Source organism: Dermacentor albipictus, chromosome 6, assembly GCF_038994185.2.
Source record: "Dermacentor albipictus isolate Rhodes 1998 colony chromosome 6, USDA_Dalb.pri_finalv2, whole genome shotgun sequence".
NCBI classification, from domain to species: Eukaryota; Metazoa; Arthropoda; class Arachnida; order Ixodida; family Ixodidae; genus Dermacentor; species Dermacentor albipictus.
In genome coordinates this window covers 5,084,709-5,103,597 of record NC_091826.1, presented here as the reverse complement: position 1 = coordinate 5,103,597, position 18,889 = coordinate 5,084,709, and the positions used below count along the sequence as shown (strand labels likewise).

Here is an 18,889-nt window from a genome sequence, read left to right as displayed (position 1 = left end):
GAGGACTACATAGAACTTTATTTTGTATATGTGAGAGAAGTATGTGGATATCACGAGCTTAAGCCAATGTGCGATACACAGACAAAGCAGCTGCTACAACATGAACTGCATTGAGGGCCACACAACACATACGTAATTAAAGGTGCAAAATATAGGGGGAAGCTTCAAAATACGCTCTGTAGCACTGCAAAGTATAACATATATTGCATGTGTGCGATAAATGTTCAAAAATACAATGCATCAATGTCCCATTTGCCTTCAAATTTATTATGAAGTTCAAGTTTACTGAAGTTTATTATGAGCATATGTACAACAGGAATCTACTAGCACACCCGCAGTCAAGGTACGTGGCTGTTCGAGGTGTGCTGGCTGCCTCAGTGTAAGAAAAAGAAATTGGGTAAATGTCGACACCAGTGCCACTGCTTCTTGCCTCTGACCTGCACGTGCCTCTGCGGCATCTTTGTGCACAAGTGTGCTGGCGTGGCGAGGCGTAGGAGTCATCCGAGAGAAAGAGTATTGTTTACATGGAGAAGTGGCTGTTCACATTGCCTGTCACTTTCCCTCAAATGTTTCCTTGGCGACTAGGGTGACACACCCGCAGTCAAGGTGGCTGTTCGAGGTGTGCTGGCTGCCTAAACGAAATAAAAAGAAATTAGATGAATGTCGATACCAGTGCTATTGCTTATTGCCTCTTACCTGCATTTGCCTCCACGGCCTCTTGGCTTGCGGAGTCTGTATGAGGGAGTTGCTGTGGCTAGGCGTAGGCATTGTCTCAGCTAAAAGAAAAGGCCATTTAAATGGGGAATTATGGAAATAAATGCAGTTGTTATGTCTGCTTCTTGCACTCTTCTTGCCTAAATGTTTTCAAACATAGTGTCCAGAACACACCAGCACTTTGACTGCTTCTGTTTTTTACCTGCAGGTGTTGCTGCGAGATCCTTAGTATGGCTGCGTGCAGCATTGTAACACTTGGTGGAGGCATTTGAAGTGGTAGCCAAAAATATAAAGAATCATCCTTGTCTGCACGAATGCTTTCAATTTCTAAATGCAGTGGTAACTATCACTATTGGTGCAAGGCCCCCCCACATCTATGCGGCAAGTGCCATAGCTCGAAACTGAATTGTTCCTTTAGTGTTTCACAAGGCATCTGATATGTCCACATTAGATGTGATGTGTTTGTTTTTATTTATCCCAGTGTGGAGAGAGCATCATTAAATGGCTGAAGTACTTTAGCGCCAAACAGACGACACAAGAAGAAGAGACACGGACGAGCGCTCGTGTCCGTGTCTCTTCTTCTTGTGTCGTCTGTTTGGCGCTATAGTACTTCAGTAGTATGCACCAACTAGCCCAACAAAAAGTTCTGCTGGAATATCATTAAATGTTTTTTTTATTCTTGCGTGTCTTGTTTTTTGGTTTATTTCTGAATTTATCATGATGCTAAAGTGACTTATGTAATGGCAATCAGCTTTTGTTTTCCAGAAAAACAATGCATTTCCTGACCCATTGTTTGACATCCCCTCACTCGCATAATTTTGCAGAATATTCTACCTATATTGACTTGCTTGACCTCCACTAAAGAGTCTTGCATTTTCAAATACGACTTTTTCCTTAAAATCATTCGACACTTCTCATAATTTCTGTACCTTGGGCTTCTGATACTCTGCAGTCACCATTTTTGCTTTTTTCTGACTAGAAATATCTTCTTTAATTTAGAGCTTAAATTTTACTTTTGGAACACATGGAAGGGCTTGCCATTGCATATCTGCATAAAAGGGAAACATGTTTCATTAAACATTTGAAAAATCCAATTGAAGATTGATGAATGCAGCTTGCAGTGTGATATGACTGAATGAGCCATAAAAGTAACTCATCTCACTTGGTAAATGAAAGCACATATTAGTGTGATGCACAAGATACGTTACACTAACGTGGTGGGTTCCCTTGCTTATACAGCAAAATAATCGGTGCGCGAGAAAAAAATTATTTTTGCATACACACTGACTTAAGGAAAATGAGCTGGAGCTGTCCACATGATGTACTTATTTTACCTGCGAGTATGGTCAACAAAAATGTGTCCCAGCTGCTTAGTGGTATTCGGGATTATGTCAGTATTGCATATGTGCCTGTTGTCGAAAATAACTGAATTTTGAAAATGCTCGCAGGGATCTGATGTGCATATCTGCAGTTTATGGATACATGTAAAAGACTCAGCATCAAGTGCAAGTGAATGGTCCCACAGGCCCGGAGTCGATCATGCAAATAGATTCGCTGCACAAATTTGTGCCCAGAAAAGATATTCCACATGAAATGGCATGCAAGGAAGTGTTGAAAATATTGTACAGTTAATAAAACGCCTAAGCTATTAATATGTGGGTTGATGCACTCGTTATGCAAAACGGAGGTGAGGCGTGCAGACAGGACACAAGAGTAGAGTATTTACAAGCAAACAACATGAGCGCCGCCCACTTCTCTACTCTTGTGTCCTGTCTGCACGCCTCACCTCTGTTTTGCATAATGAATCCTTACGAACTAGCTCAGCTTTCTGTCGTTCTAAGTGTCGATGCGCTCGATTTCGTCCCCATTAGGCACTCGCCTCTTGATTACTTCGTGGCACAGAAATACTCGGCATCAGGCTGTTTTTCTGCTGTGGCCTTTGTAGAAGCATGATTGTTCAAAGTGCAATAATTAAACAGATTCTTTGAGTTGCTTGTGGCTTCACCAGCACAATTCCGGTGCGCTGGTCCGCCTGTCCAGCAATTTCCTACTGAAGGGAAACCTGCAAATAAAAACACCGCTCCGCATGCAGAAAAATGCCCTACTTTGACGCTTCTCAAACGATTGTGATGTACCACAAGAGCTGCCTACTCGCGTGATGTTCTCAACAAGGAGATACATTCGTTTACTTACATGTGAAGGTATATGCCAGACCACTTCGGGGCCTCGGTGGCACATAAGGCACGAGTGTGCCATAGCGTCCGATGTCGACGCGCGATCGCATGTCAAACCTAAGCGAAACTACTACGCATCCAAAAAACAGATTCGAAACCGAAATTCGCGTCATCCTTTATTGCATGAACGCGTACATCGTGATTTACATAAGTCACGGACTTAGCGATCGCTTTCTGTAAACTTCATATTAACGTACCACCTTCCTTAAGCCATCAGGTATGCGTTTTTAGATGACAAAGCATAAGGTGACCTGTACTTGTCAGCTCTTTCAATAGTAATTGCGCTGGCCACATTGACCAGTAGCAACAGGGCGGCGCCCTAGAGGTTCCCACTTTTCCGGCCCAGCTTTTCCTCTAGAGTTGTTCTACTAACTCTATGGTTCCCGTCGCCGCTTCCCCTATGGCTTCCCTTCGCGGTCGCGCCCGCGTTCAGTTCGCGCTGCGCGCGAAACGTCTCTTGTTTGCGACGGCGCCTTTCGAATAACCGGAAATTGTTATTGTGTTGTTAACTGTCACGACAGCAATGTAAACATGATATGGTTGATGCCACCAGTGAAATTCTGCCGATTCACAAGAAAATGGTACGAAAGAAGCAGACGACAGACATGGATTACTGCGGTGCGCCGAGCGAAGTAAACAACTGGCAAACGAAGCGAGCTCGTTCATTGATCACTCCTGAGTGTATGACGGTTTCTATATGTAACCCACGTGAATTTAATAATTACTCGGCACATAATCCTTTTATTCATATAAAAACTTTAAGTTCAACGAGCGCTTGTCCTGTCTTCTTTCTCGTGTTTCGTTTGTGTGTGCGCTGCCCAAGAATGGAAACCACGTCTGTTGTATGCGCTAGCAGTGGCCGAAGTTCACGCGTGCCGAGAAATTGAATATGTGCATGATGCATTGAACATGACCGGAGTTCATTCCCGCTTCACCACTGCACCGATCGATCGGGTTACTGGACGATACACACCCGCGTCTTGGTCGCGCCGGCATTGCTGAAGCAGGAATGATTAATGATACTGTCAACTTCCGTCTCTTGAGTACTGTTAAAAAATGGCCAAGCTGTCCACATTGCTGCCTCTATTCCATATTGTAGGAGACGTACTAGTTAAAGTTGTGTGCGCATGTCGTACTTGTGCTATGCAGCGATATATCTTGTTTATTTCCGCACAGTGTCGATAGAAGTCCGTTGTCGCCATCAGATACAACACGGATTTGTAGCAAACATAATGTGAGAAACTGCAAAAATGACTTCAGCTCGTAGGTGCCGTATGTATATGTGCCGCATCGTATGTGCTGACGATTTTTCCGGCGGCACATACGATGTCGTTTCCAATTACCTGCTCAGCGTCACTTACATGGTTAAGCAGACGCTGCCCTTTCGCCGCATTGCAGCCATAAGAATAATCGTCAAGCTTACCGACCTTAATTCTTAAAGGCAAATATAGCGTGTGCAGTTTGTTTCACACTAAGGGGAAAACTCAGAACGTATTGCATCGCGATGCGGCAAGCAATGGAGTAGTGCGGCGGCAGCAGCTCGAGCAGGCGCACACGCTTGAGGGGTGGTGCCGTGATATGCGTCGTCTGCTACGGCGGCGCGCGCTGGCCGCATTTTCGGGAAGCGTGGTACTGTCAGGGGCAGTGCACCGATTTCATCGGTACTGCGAGAACTGAGCTGATATTCTTTACTAAACGTTGTGCGTCGCCAAACTCTGATCCTTCATTGGCGATAATGGAGTTCCACAAACTTCTTTTGACAGCATGGTTCATTTGTTCTTTCGAAAGGCCGGAGTACTGAGCGTGTGCACGTATATTTCTTCACTGTGTGTGCTACCGTAATGAGCAGCGACAAAACGCACCAAGATGTGCGCGCAACGTGCTCAGTCTTTGTTTGGCTCGAAAGGAAAACGGCACTCAACAACGGGAGTCGAACACGATGAAACAAACGGATACGATTAAATGAAAGTTTTAGGTTCAGACAATGAGCTGGAAGTGATTTTTCTCGACAATCATTCGCTACACCAGACAGACCCTGCCCGCTGGTGGGGAATTGGACACGTCACGCTCGGAACTTCAGTTAGTATCTCGTCACGTCCCCAGCGGCAGCGATGACAGCGCTCATCCTGGAAGGCAGTGAAGTGTAGAATGACTTGATCAGGGATGTGTTCATTCGCAGCACGTCTCAGTCGCTGACGATGGTGGATCGAAGCCTATCCTCGGGCGACTGATAGAGGGGATGTTGCGCCAGCGATACTTTCAACGAGCCCCAGACATTTTAAATGATGTTGGCGCCCGGGGATTGAGGCGGCCGCTCCAAGAGAGTGACTGCGCGCTCTTCTAGCAGTTCTTGCACAGCACGAGCTGTGTGGATCGGCGTCCTATCGCGTTAGAATATATAGTCGCCTTCCAGGAACGGGCCGTCAAGAATGTATGGAATCAGTACGTCGTCTATGACTGCCCTGCAGCGATGAACTTACATTCGAGGCGTATCAGTGGGCGTCGCGCAACGCTTAGCAAAGAATACCGGCTCATTTCACGCAGTAACGATGTGATCGGCGCCCTGCACCTGACAGTAGAACGTTTCCCGACAATGCGGCCAGCGCGCGCCGCCGTAGCAGACGACGCCGTTCAAGATTACTCCCCTCGAGCACCTGCGCGAGCTGCTGCCGCCGCCTGACTCAAGCGCTCGGCGCATCGCGATGCAATGCGCTTCGAGTTTTCCCCTAAATGTGAAACAGACTGTACACCACCTTTCGAAGGAAATGTCCACGCGCACACACGTAGGCACACACCGCGCGTGGCACGAAACGTGCCCAAACACGCGCAGTGCAGGAGGAAATCAAGGCGGCGTGAACGAGAGATGGGAGAGGGGTACCACCCGCTAATAGAATTTTGCTTCGCATGCGGCGCTCTCAACGCCGGCGCAGCAGCGCCGCTCTCGGTGCCGTTCTTGTCTATAGACCGTTTTTTCGTAGGCGCCGCCATTTTGTGAACGCAGTGGCGCCGCCTATGAGCAGCGCCATACTGGCTTGGGTGAAAGCGATGTTTTGCATGGCAGGTATACGCTCGGCGGTAGGTTCTGGCGTTTGTTTTCGCTGTCGTGCGGCCTGTTTTGTATGACGCGCGTTTTCTACGTGGTGAATGGTTCCGTGAGACGTGCGGAAGTGGTTTAAGGCGTCACGGCCGGAATTTCTGCTGGCGTTGAGGTGGACGGAACACGCAGCGTGCGCGCATAGTTGAGCCTACAATCGGCCTCGGAGCTCAGTTGTGTATTTCTGAACGTTCCAATCACTAATGCGACCTTATTGCAGTATTATCCCCTATTTCTAAGCTGCGGTTTAGGAGCCATGAAACGTAAGCGACGATCGTAACAGCGTGGGTACCGTTCTGCTACGATAGGAGTTGTGCTGTTATACTTTGACAAGCGTTCAAACTGTTCGCTGCAGGTTACATTGCGTGACTGTACTTGGTTCGATGGATGAGGTTTCCGCCCCAGAATAAAATAGTTTTGGCAAGTAATAGCAGCATACCTTACAGTCTGAATAAAGCTTGTCCAGCAAAGGGACTGTTTACGAACTGCGCGGGCGTCCTAAGCAGTGGTATGTGCTGGATTACATATATCTTTTTTCTATATGCCGCATGGTCCAAGCATACGGCATCAGCGGTTATATATTTATAAACGTTGTGCGGGGTGACTATGCGAGGTCCTACTGCGGCGTTAGCCCGTTTTATATTGCTTTTTCGAGAAAGAGGATGACAACCGATTTTTTTTTTCGGTTGCGTTCGTTCCGTTCTCTACGACGCACTCACGTATTACGGAAATTTTGTCCTCAAAAATAGGCATCGCATTCTTTTTATGCGATCCATCTCATATATTATGGCTGTATACAGGCCAAAATGGCAATGCCGAAGCGCACAGCCAGGCACGTACCCAGGGGGGGGGCCCGGGGGGGCCCGGGCCCCCCCCCGAAATCAAGTGGCATACCCCCCCCCCCTCTCCCCACCCACGCCACCACTCCTCACACATTCCTAAAGCGCCGCCAGATTAATGTTGAGACTTGGCACCTGTTCATCGGTCAGCCTTATGCTGCCTTTTTCACTCCTTTTAGATGGCGGTAGTTATCGGCATTTCTTGTAATGTGAAGGACAGTTTTCTCATAGATTCCGCACCCGCGCGATTAACTCGAGATGCGCTCAGTTGTCACCATCTATTCAACCGTCACGCGCATAGCTGTTGCTTTTGTTAGTTCAACCTTCTTTGTTTAGGCTGATCCTGGGACGAGGAGAGGGATGCGGCTGTCACTGAGCTGGTCTGTGCTCTCATGGAACGAGTTGCGGCCGGAGAAAACACCAATTGCGTTTAACTTTTCCCTTTGCTTCATTATTTCCTTGAGTTACGGCCCGCCGCGACGCTGGCAGATGCCCGGAACCATATACACGTGATATGGGTTAGATAAGGTGGGAAATAAAATGATGTGAAAGAGCGTCCATCATGAAACCCTGCAATAACCCAATAACACTTAAACCCATAAGCAAGGTGACTGTCGCCAGTTACCTCATCTCTTTTCCTTAATTGTATAGCACTTTTCGTGCAAAATTGGAAACCGGAAACAAAAATCGCAAGGAGTTGAGAAATTAAGCGATCTACTAAGGGAAAGAGCCAACGCAACAACCAAACTGCAAGCAAAAGCGAATAATAAAAATGTTAACCGTTGTTTATGAGATTATTTATGGATCAACATCTTTTTATTTAAAAAGGAAGCAGAGAAAACGCCGCCGGAAGTGGAGAATAATTACTTGCTTTGAATGACGCTTCTACAGTTATCGGTCGAACCGCCTCACGTAGCCACTTCTCTGCTGTGCTTATGTGGGTGTTTTTCTAACCTTTCTCGGTGAGCGCAGTACGTCTAGAATCGCAGAGTCCTGCGCTCGACGCGGTTGTATGGGACTGGCGGCCGCACAGCGTTACGCAATTCGCGGAACTGTCAAAACTGATCCACAAGGCGAAAATAACTGATATTCGAAACTATAACAAGTGAAAGACTGAAGAAGCCGTAAAAAATGGACGCAGCCTGAAATCAGTAAAAAAGAAACCTGGCATAGGACAAACCATGATGTATGCACTAAAAGATGAGAGGGATAATACCATAAGCAATCTCGAAGATACAGTAAAAGCAGCGGAAAAATTCTAAGCTGACCTGTATACAGTACCCAGAGGAGTCACGATCCCTCACTTAGAAACAGTAATGAACAGGATGCAGAAACTCTCCTATAACTAGCGATGAGGTTAGAAGGGTGCTGCAAGACATGAAACGATGAAGAGCGGGAGGAGAAGGTGGAATAACAGTCCATTTAATCAAAGATGGAGGAGACATAATGCTTAGAAAACTGGCGGCTCTTTATACGAAGTGTATATCGACTGCAAGGGTCCCAGAAAACTGGAAGAATGCAGACATTTTACTAATCCACAAAAAAGGAGACGGTAAAGAATTGAAAAATTATAGGACCATTAGCTTGCTCCCAGTATTATATAAGATATTTACCAAAATAATCTCCAATAGAATAAGGGCAACACTGGATTTTGTCAACCAAGGGAACAGGCTGGCTTCAGGAAGAGATACCTTACAATGGATCACATCCATGTCATCAATCAGGCTATCGCGAAATCTGCAGAGTACAATAAGCCTCTCTATGTGGCTTATATAGATTACGAAAATGCATTTGATTCAGTAGAGATACCAGCAGTCTAGAGGCACTACGTAATCAAGGACTACAGAACGCTTACGTAAAAAGCTTGAAAAATATTGCTACATGCGTGTGGTATTTGTTTGTTTGAACGAGGTGCGTGGGCGCCATCACTCCAGAAAAGAGGAGGAAGAACGAACTGGGCTCGCGCTGTGAATCCAACCGGTCAGCGCTGCAACCGTTGTTGTAAATATAATCTGTAAATAGTTTCTCGTCTTACTGGCTCGTCCTTCGCGTAAGAATATATGCAGAGGTTCTACAGCTACCTTAATTCTGCACAAGAAAAGCAGGGAGATACCTATAGGGAAATGGGTCGGACAGGGAGACAGTTTCTCCAAAGCTGTTCACTGCGTGTTTAGAAGAAGTCAAGCTATTAAACTGGGAAGGCTTAGTAGTAAAGATCGACGGCAAATATCTCAGCAACCTTCGGTTTGCCGATGACATTGTTATATTCAACAACAATGCAGACGAGTTACAACAAATGATTGGAGACCTGAACAGAGAGAGTGTAAGAGTGGGGTTGAATATTAATATGCAGAAGATGACGATAATGATAAATAGCCGGGCAAAGGAACAAGAGATCAGGATCGCCAGTCGGCCACTAGAGACTGTGAAGGAGTACGTTTACCTAGGTCAATTAATCACAGGGAACCCTGATCATGAGAAGGAAATTCACAGAAGAATAAAAAATAGTTTGGATCGCATACGGCAGACATTGCCAGCTCCTGACTGGAAGCTTACCATTATTATTGAAAAGTAAGGTGTGCAATCAGTGCATTTTGTCAGTGCTGACATATGGGGCAGAGACTTGAGAATGAGTTAAGGACCGTGCAAAGAGCGATGGAACGAAGATTGCTAGGCATGACGTTAAGAGAGAGAAAGAGAGCGGTTTGGATCAGAAAGCGAACGGGTATAGACGCTATTCTAATTGACATCAAGAGGACAAAATGTAGCTGGGCAGGTCATGTAATGCGCCGGTTAGATAACCGTTGGACCATTAGGGTTACAGAATGGGTACCAAGAGAAGGAAAACGCAATCGAGGACGACAAAACACTAAGTGGAGCGATGAAATTAGGAAATTCGCGGGCGCTAGTTGGAATCGGTTGGCGCAGGACAGGGGTAAATGGAGATCGCAGGAAGAGGCCTTCGTCCTGCAGTGGACATAAAACATGATGATGATGATGATGATGACGATGATGATGATGGTGGAGGTGGTGGGCCCCCCCCGAAAAAAAATCCTGGGTACGTGCCTGCGCACAGCTTACATATGTATCGTGCTGGTTCACCGAACGCAGTAATCGCTGTGTTGAGCAGCGCCATCGGCCTCATGCAGGAAGGCTAGCGTAGACATATGGTAATTTGAAGCCTACTAGCCTTGAAATGCGCGAGAAGGATGCCGGTGCATCAGAAATATTTGATAGCGCTGCCGCTTAGATGTTTCTTAGTTGCCTTAGGTTGGCCGTTCACGAACGTGCGCTCTTATAGTTTATGTTTTACTCCCTATATGCCAAGCGAGCAGATACAGATTTACCATTTCATGCTGCTAATGCAGAGACACCGGTTTTCTTTGTTGAATTAAAACCGATATAGGCAACATAGTTCACAACACATGCACACCGCGACTGATAATGTACGTACACCGCGGCTGATAAAGCGCGTCACATTTTTGCGCCCCCAAGAGATATTTCCGCCTACTGTAGTTACCGATGCACCGAAAGGCTTCCCTGACGACCTTATATGAACGGACTTGGCGTAAATTTCACAAAGTACGATCTAAAACATCTCGAAATCGTTCCGCAGCACGCGACAGCAATACCTTCAAGCAGCGCCGCGCCGGATCGCCCAAGCCAGAGAGGAGGAAAGGCTCTCCGCGCGCCCTATCCTCCTCGCCCGATGAAACGGTCTATAGAGCCATTTTAATTTATGTATACATTTTCAAATTCGACGGCGGCAATCCCTTTTTGCGCAAGCCGTCGTAAGAAAAAGTCCGTGACGCTGTGATGGTACACTCTCAAACAAAATTACACCCTTTTGTCACACAACGATAATTAACCGTCATATGCCTTGTCCGCATTTCCTTTCTTTAACTCGGCGAGCCCGGTACTTCCACACTCTAAGTTTGCACCCTTTGGAGTGTATCTCTGCCACACAACGATGATCATCATCTGCCTTAATGCGTTTCCTTTCTTGAAAACGCTGCGCCCGCTTCTTTCCTGTCGGAAATGCTATGTCATGCTGATAACGCGCATGCCGTTCGGGACTAGAAAGTACCGGGCTCGCAGCGCTAAAGAAAGGAAACGCGTCAATGCAGATGACGAATATTGTTTTGTGGCAGTTATACACCCCAAAGGGTGCAAGCTTTTTTCAGAGTGCAAGACACGCACGGCATGCCCGTTATCAGCATGACAGAGCATTCTCGACAGGAAAGTAGCGAGGGCAGCGTTTTCAAAAAAGGAAACGCAAGCAAGACAGATGAAGATAATTGTTGTGCGGCAAACATACACCCCAAAGGGTGTACATTTGTTTAAGATTGTAGAGTGTACTACACTCTAAGAACAGTTTACACCCTTTGGAGTGCCTCTTCTGATGACGCGCGTGCCGTTCGTCACTGGAAAGTTCCGGGCTTGCAGCGATAAAGAAAGGAAACGCATCAAGGCAGATGACGATTATTTTTGTGTGGCAGAAGGGGCAAGCCAAAGGGTGTAAACTGTTCATAGAGTGTAGTGACGGTCGACCCTTGACATCCACAACAGCGACGTCATGCTTACACGCAGAACATCTTTTTGTTGGCCCCGGAAACTCAAGTTCCAACGAATCGCTGCTGATGGAGAACCTCTCGAAATGAATATCGAATGTAAGCACGAACAAAAACTTGGAGGACACTTAAAGCGACTTACAAGTAGCCAGAATGTGTTCTAAAAGACGTTGATGGAATTGAAATGATCATGATTTCTAGTGATAGAACCAGGCACGCTGCTCGCAATTGAAGTAGGGATTATAACTTTAAATTGGCAAAGAAAATCTCAAAGGCCAGTAAGTGGCGAGGCCAGGCAAATGAATATTGGTACTCCGGATGTAGTCTATGAGATTATTGTAAGTAAGTAGGCTGTTATTAAGCACAACATAATTATTGCTTAAAATTGCATTTGCTATAATATTACACACTTGCGTTTTGTGCTATGCTTCGGAAATCAAAAACGCACGCATGGCTACGGCAACATGCTGAACTGCGTGTCACGTGTGAAACCACCGTTTCGTTTTCAATCCGATTGGTTTCGCCTTGACTGTTTAACTCTTTCCGTACCGTGCCCATTGGACATAGTTATCCCGCTAACGATAGTTTGAAACGCCGCTTTCGACACCTACCGCACCGCTCACGGACACACCGCGCCACTGGACGCGAACGAGGAGAACCACATTTTTGTTTTCTAAGCAGTTAGATTTTTTCACGCCAGGCGGTAATTTTTGAATCCGCTCCGAAGTTCCGCGATCGTCAAAGTAGAAAGCAAAGATGGCCGTCTCCGGGAACGGTGCGTGCACTTCCAAAGATCGCAGATGTCGCGATTCTCGTAGGTCTGCGGCTGATTTTATCAATGGACCGAGCAGCAGCGAGTCTCAGGATGCTGCCTATTCGTCGGACTTTGATTCTTATAGTGACGACGATACAAAACGGCCCGGCCCGCTTTGCTGTAGTGCTTACAGTTAAATTTTTGTAGTGCGATACCTACCTGTTCAATGAAAAATTTTGATTTTTTTTCGGAGATAGTGCCCATTAGACGGTAATACATTTTGCATATCTCATAATTTTTGTTACATATTTTTCTTAGTAAGCATAAACGCGTCTTTACAAACTTTGTTCAATTTTATCCCACAATCTTGATTCTGGCGATTTGTCTTTTTTTATGACGTACATCTCATTAATAAAACTTTTATGCGTGAAAAGTCCATTCATTCTGCATCTTGTTTATGTGTTAGGTAAAATATTTAGTGCAGCATTTCCTTCAGAAAAAGAATCTGGCGTAACCTACAAAATACAGTTATTTTCTCCATGGCAGAGAAAGAGTTAAATACCAAAGAAGTTGGACAGGAAAAAATGAAAACACGTAGCTATTACCGCCCAAATACTTACCACTTCCGAAGACATGAATCGCAGGAACGTTGAATTGCTAGACAAAATACTTTGTCACAGTTACGACCGCACTTGTCGTCTACCTCCCACTAATGCCGGCGTATAATCGCTATGCGGCACTCACCTATCACCGCTTTCAGCAAGCTTTCAGTGAACATGACTACATCCTCACTGCAGATAAAAAAAATCTGGTAAAAAAGGCTCCATACCGTTTTCCGCGTTACCACTTCTTGATTAGGCACTCTGACTGGTAAGCTTTCCATTGCATTAAAAAATAGGCACCATGAAAATAGGTTATCAGTCCCTTTAATCTTCACCTTTAAGAGTGGAACGCGATAGCATTCCAAGACCCCCGACTCCTTCCCACGCTTCCCGGCAGCTGCAGCTTATGTAAACCATAATGTTTACTTGCAAACGCTGGAGGTGAACGATATGCACGAAGGCGAACTTTCTGGTTACTTTTTTATCCATGCCACCCTGACGGCCGGCGCCGCCGCTGCCGCGGAGGCCAGTGCCATCTGGATGTTGTCGCAAGGGACCGAGCGGGGTGCGCCGCTCCTACTTGGCAGAAACCGCTTGTTCTCGTTTTTTCTTGTGTCCCCTGTCCCGCTTAGCACTGCACCACAAAGTCTCATGGAAAACCACCTAGTTCAAACCATCACCCTCCTAATAATACGTCCAACGGCAGCTGGAAAAAGGGTTTGTGTTCAAGGTTCCGCGTAACAAACGGAAATGTTACGTGTGGAAACACACAGACGAAAGATGCTATTTGCACGCTATTTACACTGGAGCCAGGCAGCCAGACTGACACTCGCTCGTGCCAAGTGCACCGACCAACTTCTTCGTCGTTCTCGCGGCGGCTCGTCTCTATAGCATCGCTCGATGATATCGTAATAATATGTTTTCTCGTAAATTCAAATTACAATTCGACCCAACTTTGTCTGCAAGTTGAGTACAAGTTTTACATTACGAATGTTCGGACGCGTTTTACTATGAGACATTCAATTATACTTCATTCACGCATATGCACCAGCCGAAGGGCCTGCGGGGTTCGGGATAATTTTTCTCACACATACAACGGCGCCGACGCTGGATCTTCCGTGACACGGGGCCCTCATAATGCTATCGCGTGAAAGTTCTTCTCGCACGCAAAGAAAAATGGCAATTAAGCTTACCGTGATAAACGCGGAGTAGGTCCAAAGCTGGGCCCAGCGCGATACTCCAGTGTGTCATCTACCTCTGTTTCCCTTCTTTCATGCTGGCGCCATGATCGCCCGAGTCCGTTGCTCTCCGTTTCTGAGCATAGCCATGTTAGTATACAGTGTGTTGTGAAACACCCTCCACTCCCAGGCTCATCCCGATGCCCTATGATCGCGTGTCGGGATAAGACGAAGATCAGACGACGTTGATGGCGTAAATGTTAGCATGGTGAAGGGCAGCGTAAATTTAAGTGAGTCAAGGATAAAAACCAATGGCTCACAGAACGATGCCCTGCTTGGGGGGGGGGGGGGGGGGGTCGTTTCGCGTACACACGCACAGCCGCACTGCCATCTCAGCCAGTTAAAACATAGCCTTCGAGATTTCTTTCTACTCGATGAGAGTCACCTATGGAGAGTGGATTAAAGGAGTACTGACACAAAACTTTGAAGTTGAGATAACTTGTGAGATCGATTTAGTGGGTCACACACACATCGTGTGTAAAATATCAGCGGCGAATATCGCTTAGAACATATTTAAAATCAATTTTAAAGTACGTGCGCGCAGCCAACCGTAAAACAGAGCACCTAGCGACATTGACATCTCCCGGGTCTGTAAATAGCCAAGAAAACGCTACGTCATGTGCAGTGGCGTAGCCAGAAATTTTGTTCGGGGGGGGCTACGCCACTGGCCCCATATATATATATATATATATATATATATATATATATATATATATATATATATATATATATATATATATATATATATATATATATATATATATATATATATATATATATATATATATATATATTGTTACGTTAAACACGGAGAAAAGGGGTTGATTTAGTCGTGCGAGAGCAGGAACGGCAGGCTACGAACAACAGGAATGGCCGCTGCGCAGTCTTCGTTCTCCTCTGTCTTTCTCTTCTTGATCCACACGTCCCTTTTACGCGCTTAGACGTAACACACGCACACACACACACACACACACACATATATATATATATATATATATATATAAACGAGAAGAAAGGGGGTTAACCGAGGGACCCGATAATTATTAGTCATATAATGAGAAGCCAACAAACACGTGATTGACTATATATATATATATATATATATATATATATATATATATATATATATATATATATATATATATATATATATATATATATATATACATATATATATATATATATATATATATATATATATATATATATATATATATATATATATATATATATACACACACACACACACATGGGGCCAGTGGCGTAGCCAGAAATTTTGTTCGAGGAAGCTTTACCTCGGGTGCTCCTATTTAAATACATGTAGAAGGGGAATTCGTTTTTCCCTGTAACCACTTCACCAAATTTGAGGAGGTTTGTTGCATTTAAAAGAACAAGTTTAATTCTAGTGACTACTGGTTTCGAATTTTTCATTTAGGTGGTCAATTATTTATTAAAAATTGGCCAAATCGAAAATTTTCAGAAAACGAAACTATCAAGTTTAAAACTCCGTGACTCAACAATGAAAAATGATATCACAATTCTGTGAATTGCATCTAATAGTACATCTACAGCGGACAAAATGGATATGTTACACATGAATCTAAAAAAAATTAGTATTGTGGAAATACGGCTTGTGCAGAACCCTTGTACACAACGCAACCAATTCGCGTAAGATACAAATTGACATAGCAAACTTGTCCGCTTTTACTGTTATAGTAGATGCCGTTTACAGAACCACAACGTCTGTTCTTCATGCATAGCTATTCGTTTGTAAACGTCGTGCTTCTATTTTTTCAAACTTTCAAAATTTTTCAAACAAAATTCAGGCCCTAAATCGAAGTTGTGTTTCCAACAGAACTAGGATTTAACTTTCTCTCTCAAAGGCAACAATATTCAATAAAAGCGATTAGCAGGATTATCTAAGAAAAGCGTTTCTGCGTTTTACAAGTATTTGAATAGGCCGCGTCGGATCGGGCCCGAGCTAAAGCTTCCTCTTGAACAATTTCTCAAGGGATCAAATCCATGAATAATAACTGCATTGTCATTGCCAAAGATGCTGCAAACGAATTCTTGAACGCAACGCACAGTCAAAGCAATAAAATACGTATTTTTCATAAAAGAATATACTCGTATGTGCCAAAAATTTTGCCCAAAGTAACTGATATCAATGCTTCCATATTTTTGTCTATCTAAGTAAAGAAAATATCACACGAACTTTAGAACTATATCAGTTCGAAACCAGGAAAGCAGTGCATGCCGCGGATATGAAAAATTAAAAGGCAATGAACTGAACAAGTTGAGGACAAATATGTTAATGAAACTTTGTCATTCAAGAACCGTGCTTACATCCTTGTATATATGCAATGGCCAGTGAAAAATCTCAATGACGCAGTAATTTGTTTTAATGTATTACGCAAAAGCAGCTGTCACCGGTCGTGTATCGTGAGTAATTGCACCGAAATCATAGTCGCAACAGAGGGCACGTATAAAAAGCAGGAATTCTGCATGATATACGAGTGCAAGTCAAATGAATGTGAGCCAACAACAGGGTACTTTATTTAAAAGTAGTCTCCATGAGAATTTAGACATTTGTCCCATTGACTAACGAGTCGCGTGATTCCCGTCTTACAAAACTCCTTGGGTTGCTGCTTCAAAAAGTCTGTATCTGGTTCCCTTGAGCTGTTTTTTTCGGTTGCCCCAAAATGTAGAAGTCGCAAGGTGACAGGTCTGAGCTGTATGGCGGATGCTGCAGCGTTTCCCACTTGAACTTTGCCAGTTTTGTATTAACCACATAAGCGACGTGGGGACAGGCATTGTCGTGGAACAAGATGACCCCATTCATCAATTTTCCACGTTGTTGGTTCTTGATTGCGACACACTGCCGTTCTGGCGTTTCACAATATCGGAAACAATTGATAGCCTCTCAAGGTTTAGCAAATTCTTTCAGTAATGGACCCTGACGGCCGAAAGAAAAGTCAACAACACCTTTCCAGCGGAAATGATGGCCTTTGCGTTCTTTGGGCGTGGTAAATTCGAATGTTTCCACTGTAAGCTTTGCCGTCGTGTTTCAGGCTCGTAGTAGTGGCACCAAGGTTCGTCCCCGATCACAATTGCAAACAAGAAGTCGTCATCCTCATTGTGATACCCGATCAGATGAGTCAAGGCAGCGCGAAACTTCTCCGTCTTCTCGCGATGGATCAAAATCTTGGGGATCCATTGCGCACCAAAGAGCCGATAACCGAGAAGCTCATGAATTATGGCGTGAACCGAACCGTGACTGATGTTCAGACGGTCTGCCAGTTCATCGATGCTTATCCTCCGTTCTTGTTTCATCAGCTCATGAACCTTTGATATTGTGTGGGGGGTGATTGCACGATGGTTTTGGCCCGGTCTTGGAATGTCTTTACAACGTCCTCTAAACCGTTTATGCTCCAACACTTCACAGTGGCCAATTAAATGCCGTGTTCGACGTAAAAGGCAGCCATACGGCGATTAATTTCTGTTTTGGAAACACCTTTAGCTGTCAAAAACTTCGCGACACCGAGCTGTTCAACTTTTGAAGTGTCCATTATGTGACGCAACCATATTCAACCCAGTGTATGAGAGCATTAAAGAATATTTATCTTCACACCTGCGTGTCACTTTTGCAAATGAGACATGCCGTTCTCCTACGCGCATGCCTCGCAGATAATGAACCGAACCATTATTGCGCGGTTAGGGCAGGCGCACTTTCATTTGACTCGCCCTCGTACATTAGAAATGCAAAGATACAATGGGATATACAAATGCGAAAATACGGCTTGATAAAGGACAAAAAAGTGTCACTGGAAACAAAGTTCACTGCATGTATACACAAAACCTCACAACAAGATATTTAAGTATACATTCTAGACATTCTAGACAAAATCCAGAGTGATTTCCGGCGCCGGGGGTCGCTTTGGTCGGCGGTGCATGGACAGCACGAAAAAATTTCGGGGGGGGGGGGGCTGAAGCCCCATAAGCTCCCCCCCCCCTTTACTACGCCCCTGGTCATGTGTCTACGTCACGAATATTCGTTGGCTGCCATGCGGCGAATCGTACCGTGTGTCTCCTGTGTCACGTGCTCGCCGTCGCCGGCCGCAATATCCGAGTCGCTGCTCTCCAGTGGGTCAAATCGAAAGTGATTGGCCACGTCTAATACGGCGGCGACTCCCTCATGCAGGAAATCGTCGCCGCTGGACGACGAAAACGAGGAGGACGACGACGATGATGGCGAGGACATGGCAAACCACGTGCAGTGATACTAGCACCACGAAGCTCGCGTGCCGGCGCGCCGCACGCTGGCTGCGTAAAGCCCCTCAATCTCCCAAAGTAGCGCCATTCACTTCCCTCCTCCTCCGCTCGGCGCGGCCTCGACGGTGGCGCCGCTGGTGGTGGGCCTGCCGTAGCAGACGACGGCTAACACGCTACGGGAGGAAATCCGCGGAAAAGTTCGTTCGAGTCCTGCGGAGCAGTTTTTTCAATCTAGATCTTGCTTTGTCAGTCGGTAACTGGCCTTAAGAATGTCGTGTCGGATTTGCGGAAGAAATAGAGAAAAGCACCATTATTCAAGGCGTATTTAAAGCGTAAAGTGCGCGCACGTTGAAAGTTCGTGTTGCTGAAACACGACACAAGCACGCGGTGTGCTCAGACACGCGAGTAATTACCAGAGTTTCAGGTTTTGACAGCGCGAAAGTATGTGCACGTGGTTTCGTAGGTTAATTTACGCACCTGCAGGATGCTTTTGTTCGGCCGGCGCGTGAGAGATTCCGACTGTCTGCGGTCAGCAATGCCTGGCAGCAGGGCCGTTTCTGTTCCGCGCCTT

General features: G+C 45.4%; 1 protein-coding gene across 2 annotated transcripts; it reads right to left on the bottom strand.

Moving 5' to 3' along the window:
- Positions 1-340: 340 nt before the first annotated feature.
- LOC139061464 (uncharacterized) lies at positions 341-18,317 on the bottom strand. 2 transcript variants are annotated; one of them, XR_011515444.1, is made up of 3 exons: positions 2,594-2,714; positions 697-771; positions 341-632 (listed from the first exon to the last, which is right to left on the bottom strand). XR_011515444.1 is itself a non-coding variant. In XM_070541456.1 (3 exons), the coding sequence occupies exons 1-3, from the start codon at positions 18,305-18,307 to the stop codon at positions 582-584; spliced, it is 312 nt and encodes a 103-aa protein (XP_070397557.1). In that variant the 5' UTR covers positions 18,308-18,317; the 3' UTR covers positions 341-581. The 2 variants fall into 2 exon arrangements, 1 of the variants encoding a protein (XP_070397557.1); XM_070541456.1 differs by lacking the exon at positions 2,594-2,714 and adding an exon at positions 18,127-18,317 and having other exon boundaries at positions 697-776.
- Between the last annotated feature and the right edge of the window lie 572 nt (positions 18,318-18,889).

Bases quoted from the DNA above. Each gene is read 5' to 3' on its own strand.
- LOC139061464 (XM_070541456.1), bottom strand. From the start codon at position 18,307: ATGTCCTCGCCATCATCGTCGTCGTCCTCCTCGTTTTCGTCGTCCAGC. The intron at 777-18,126 runs GTACGATTCGCC...CTTTTCTTTTAG, and splicing joins CGTGACACAGGAGACACACG to CTGAGACAATGCCTACGCCT. The intron at 633-696 runs GTAAGAGGCAAT...TATTTCGTTTAG, and splicing joins GGCCGTGGAGGCAAATGCAG to GCAGCCAGCACACCTCGAAC.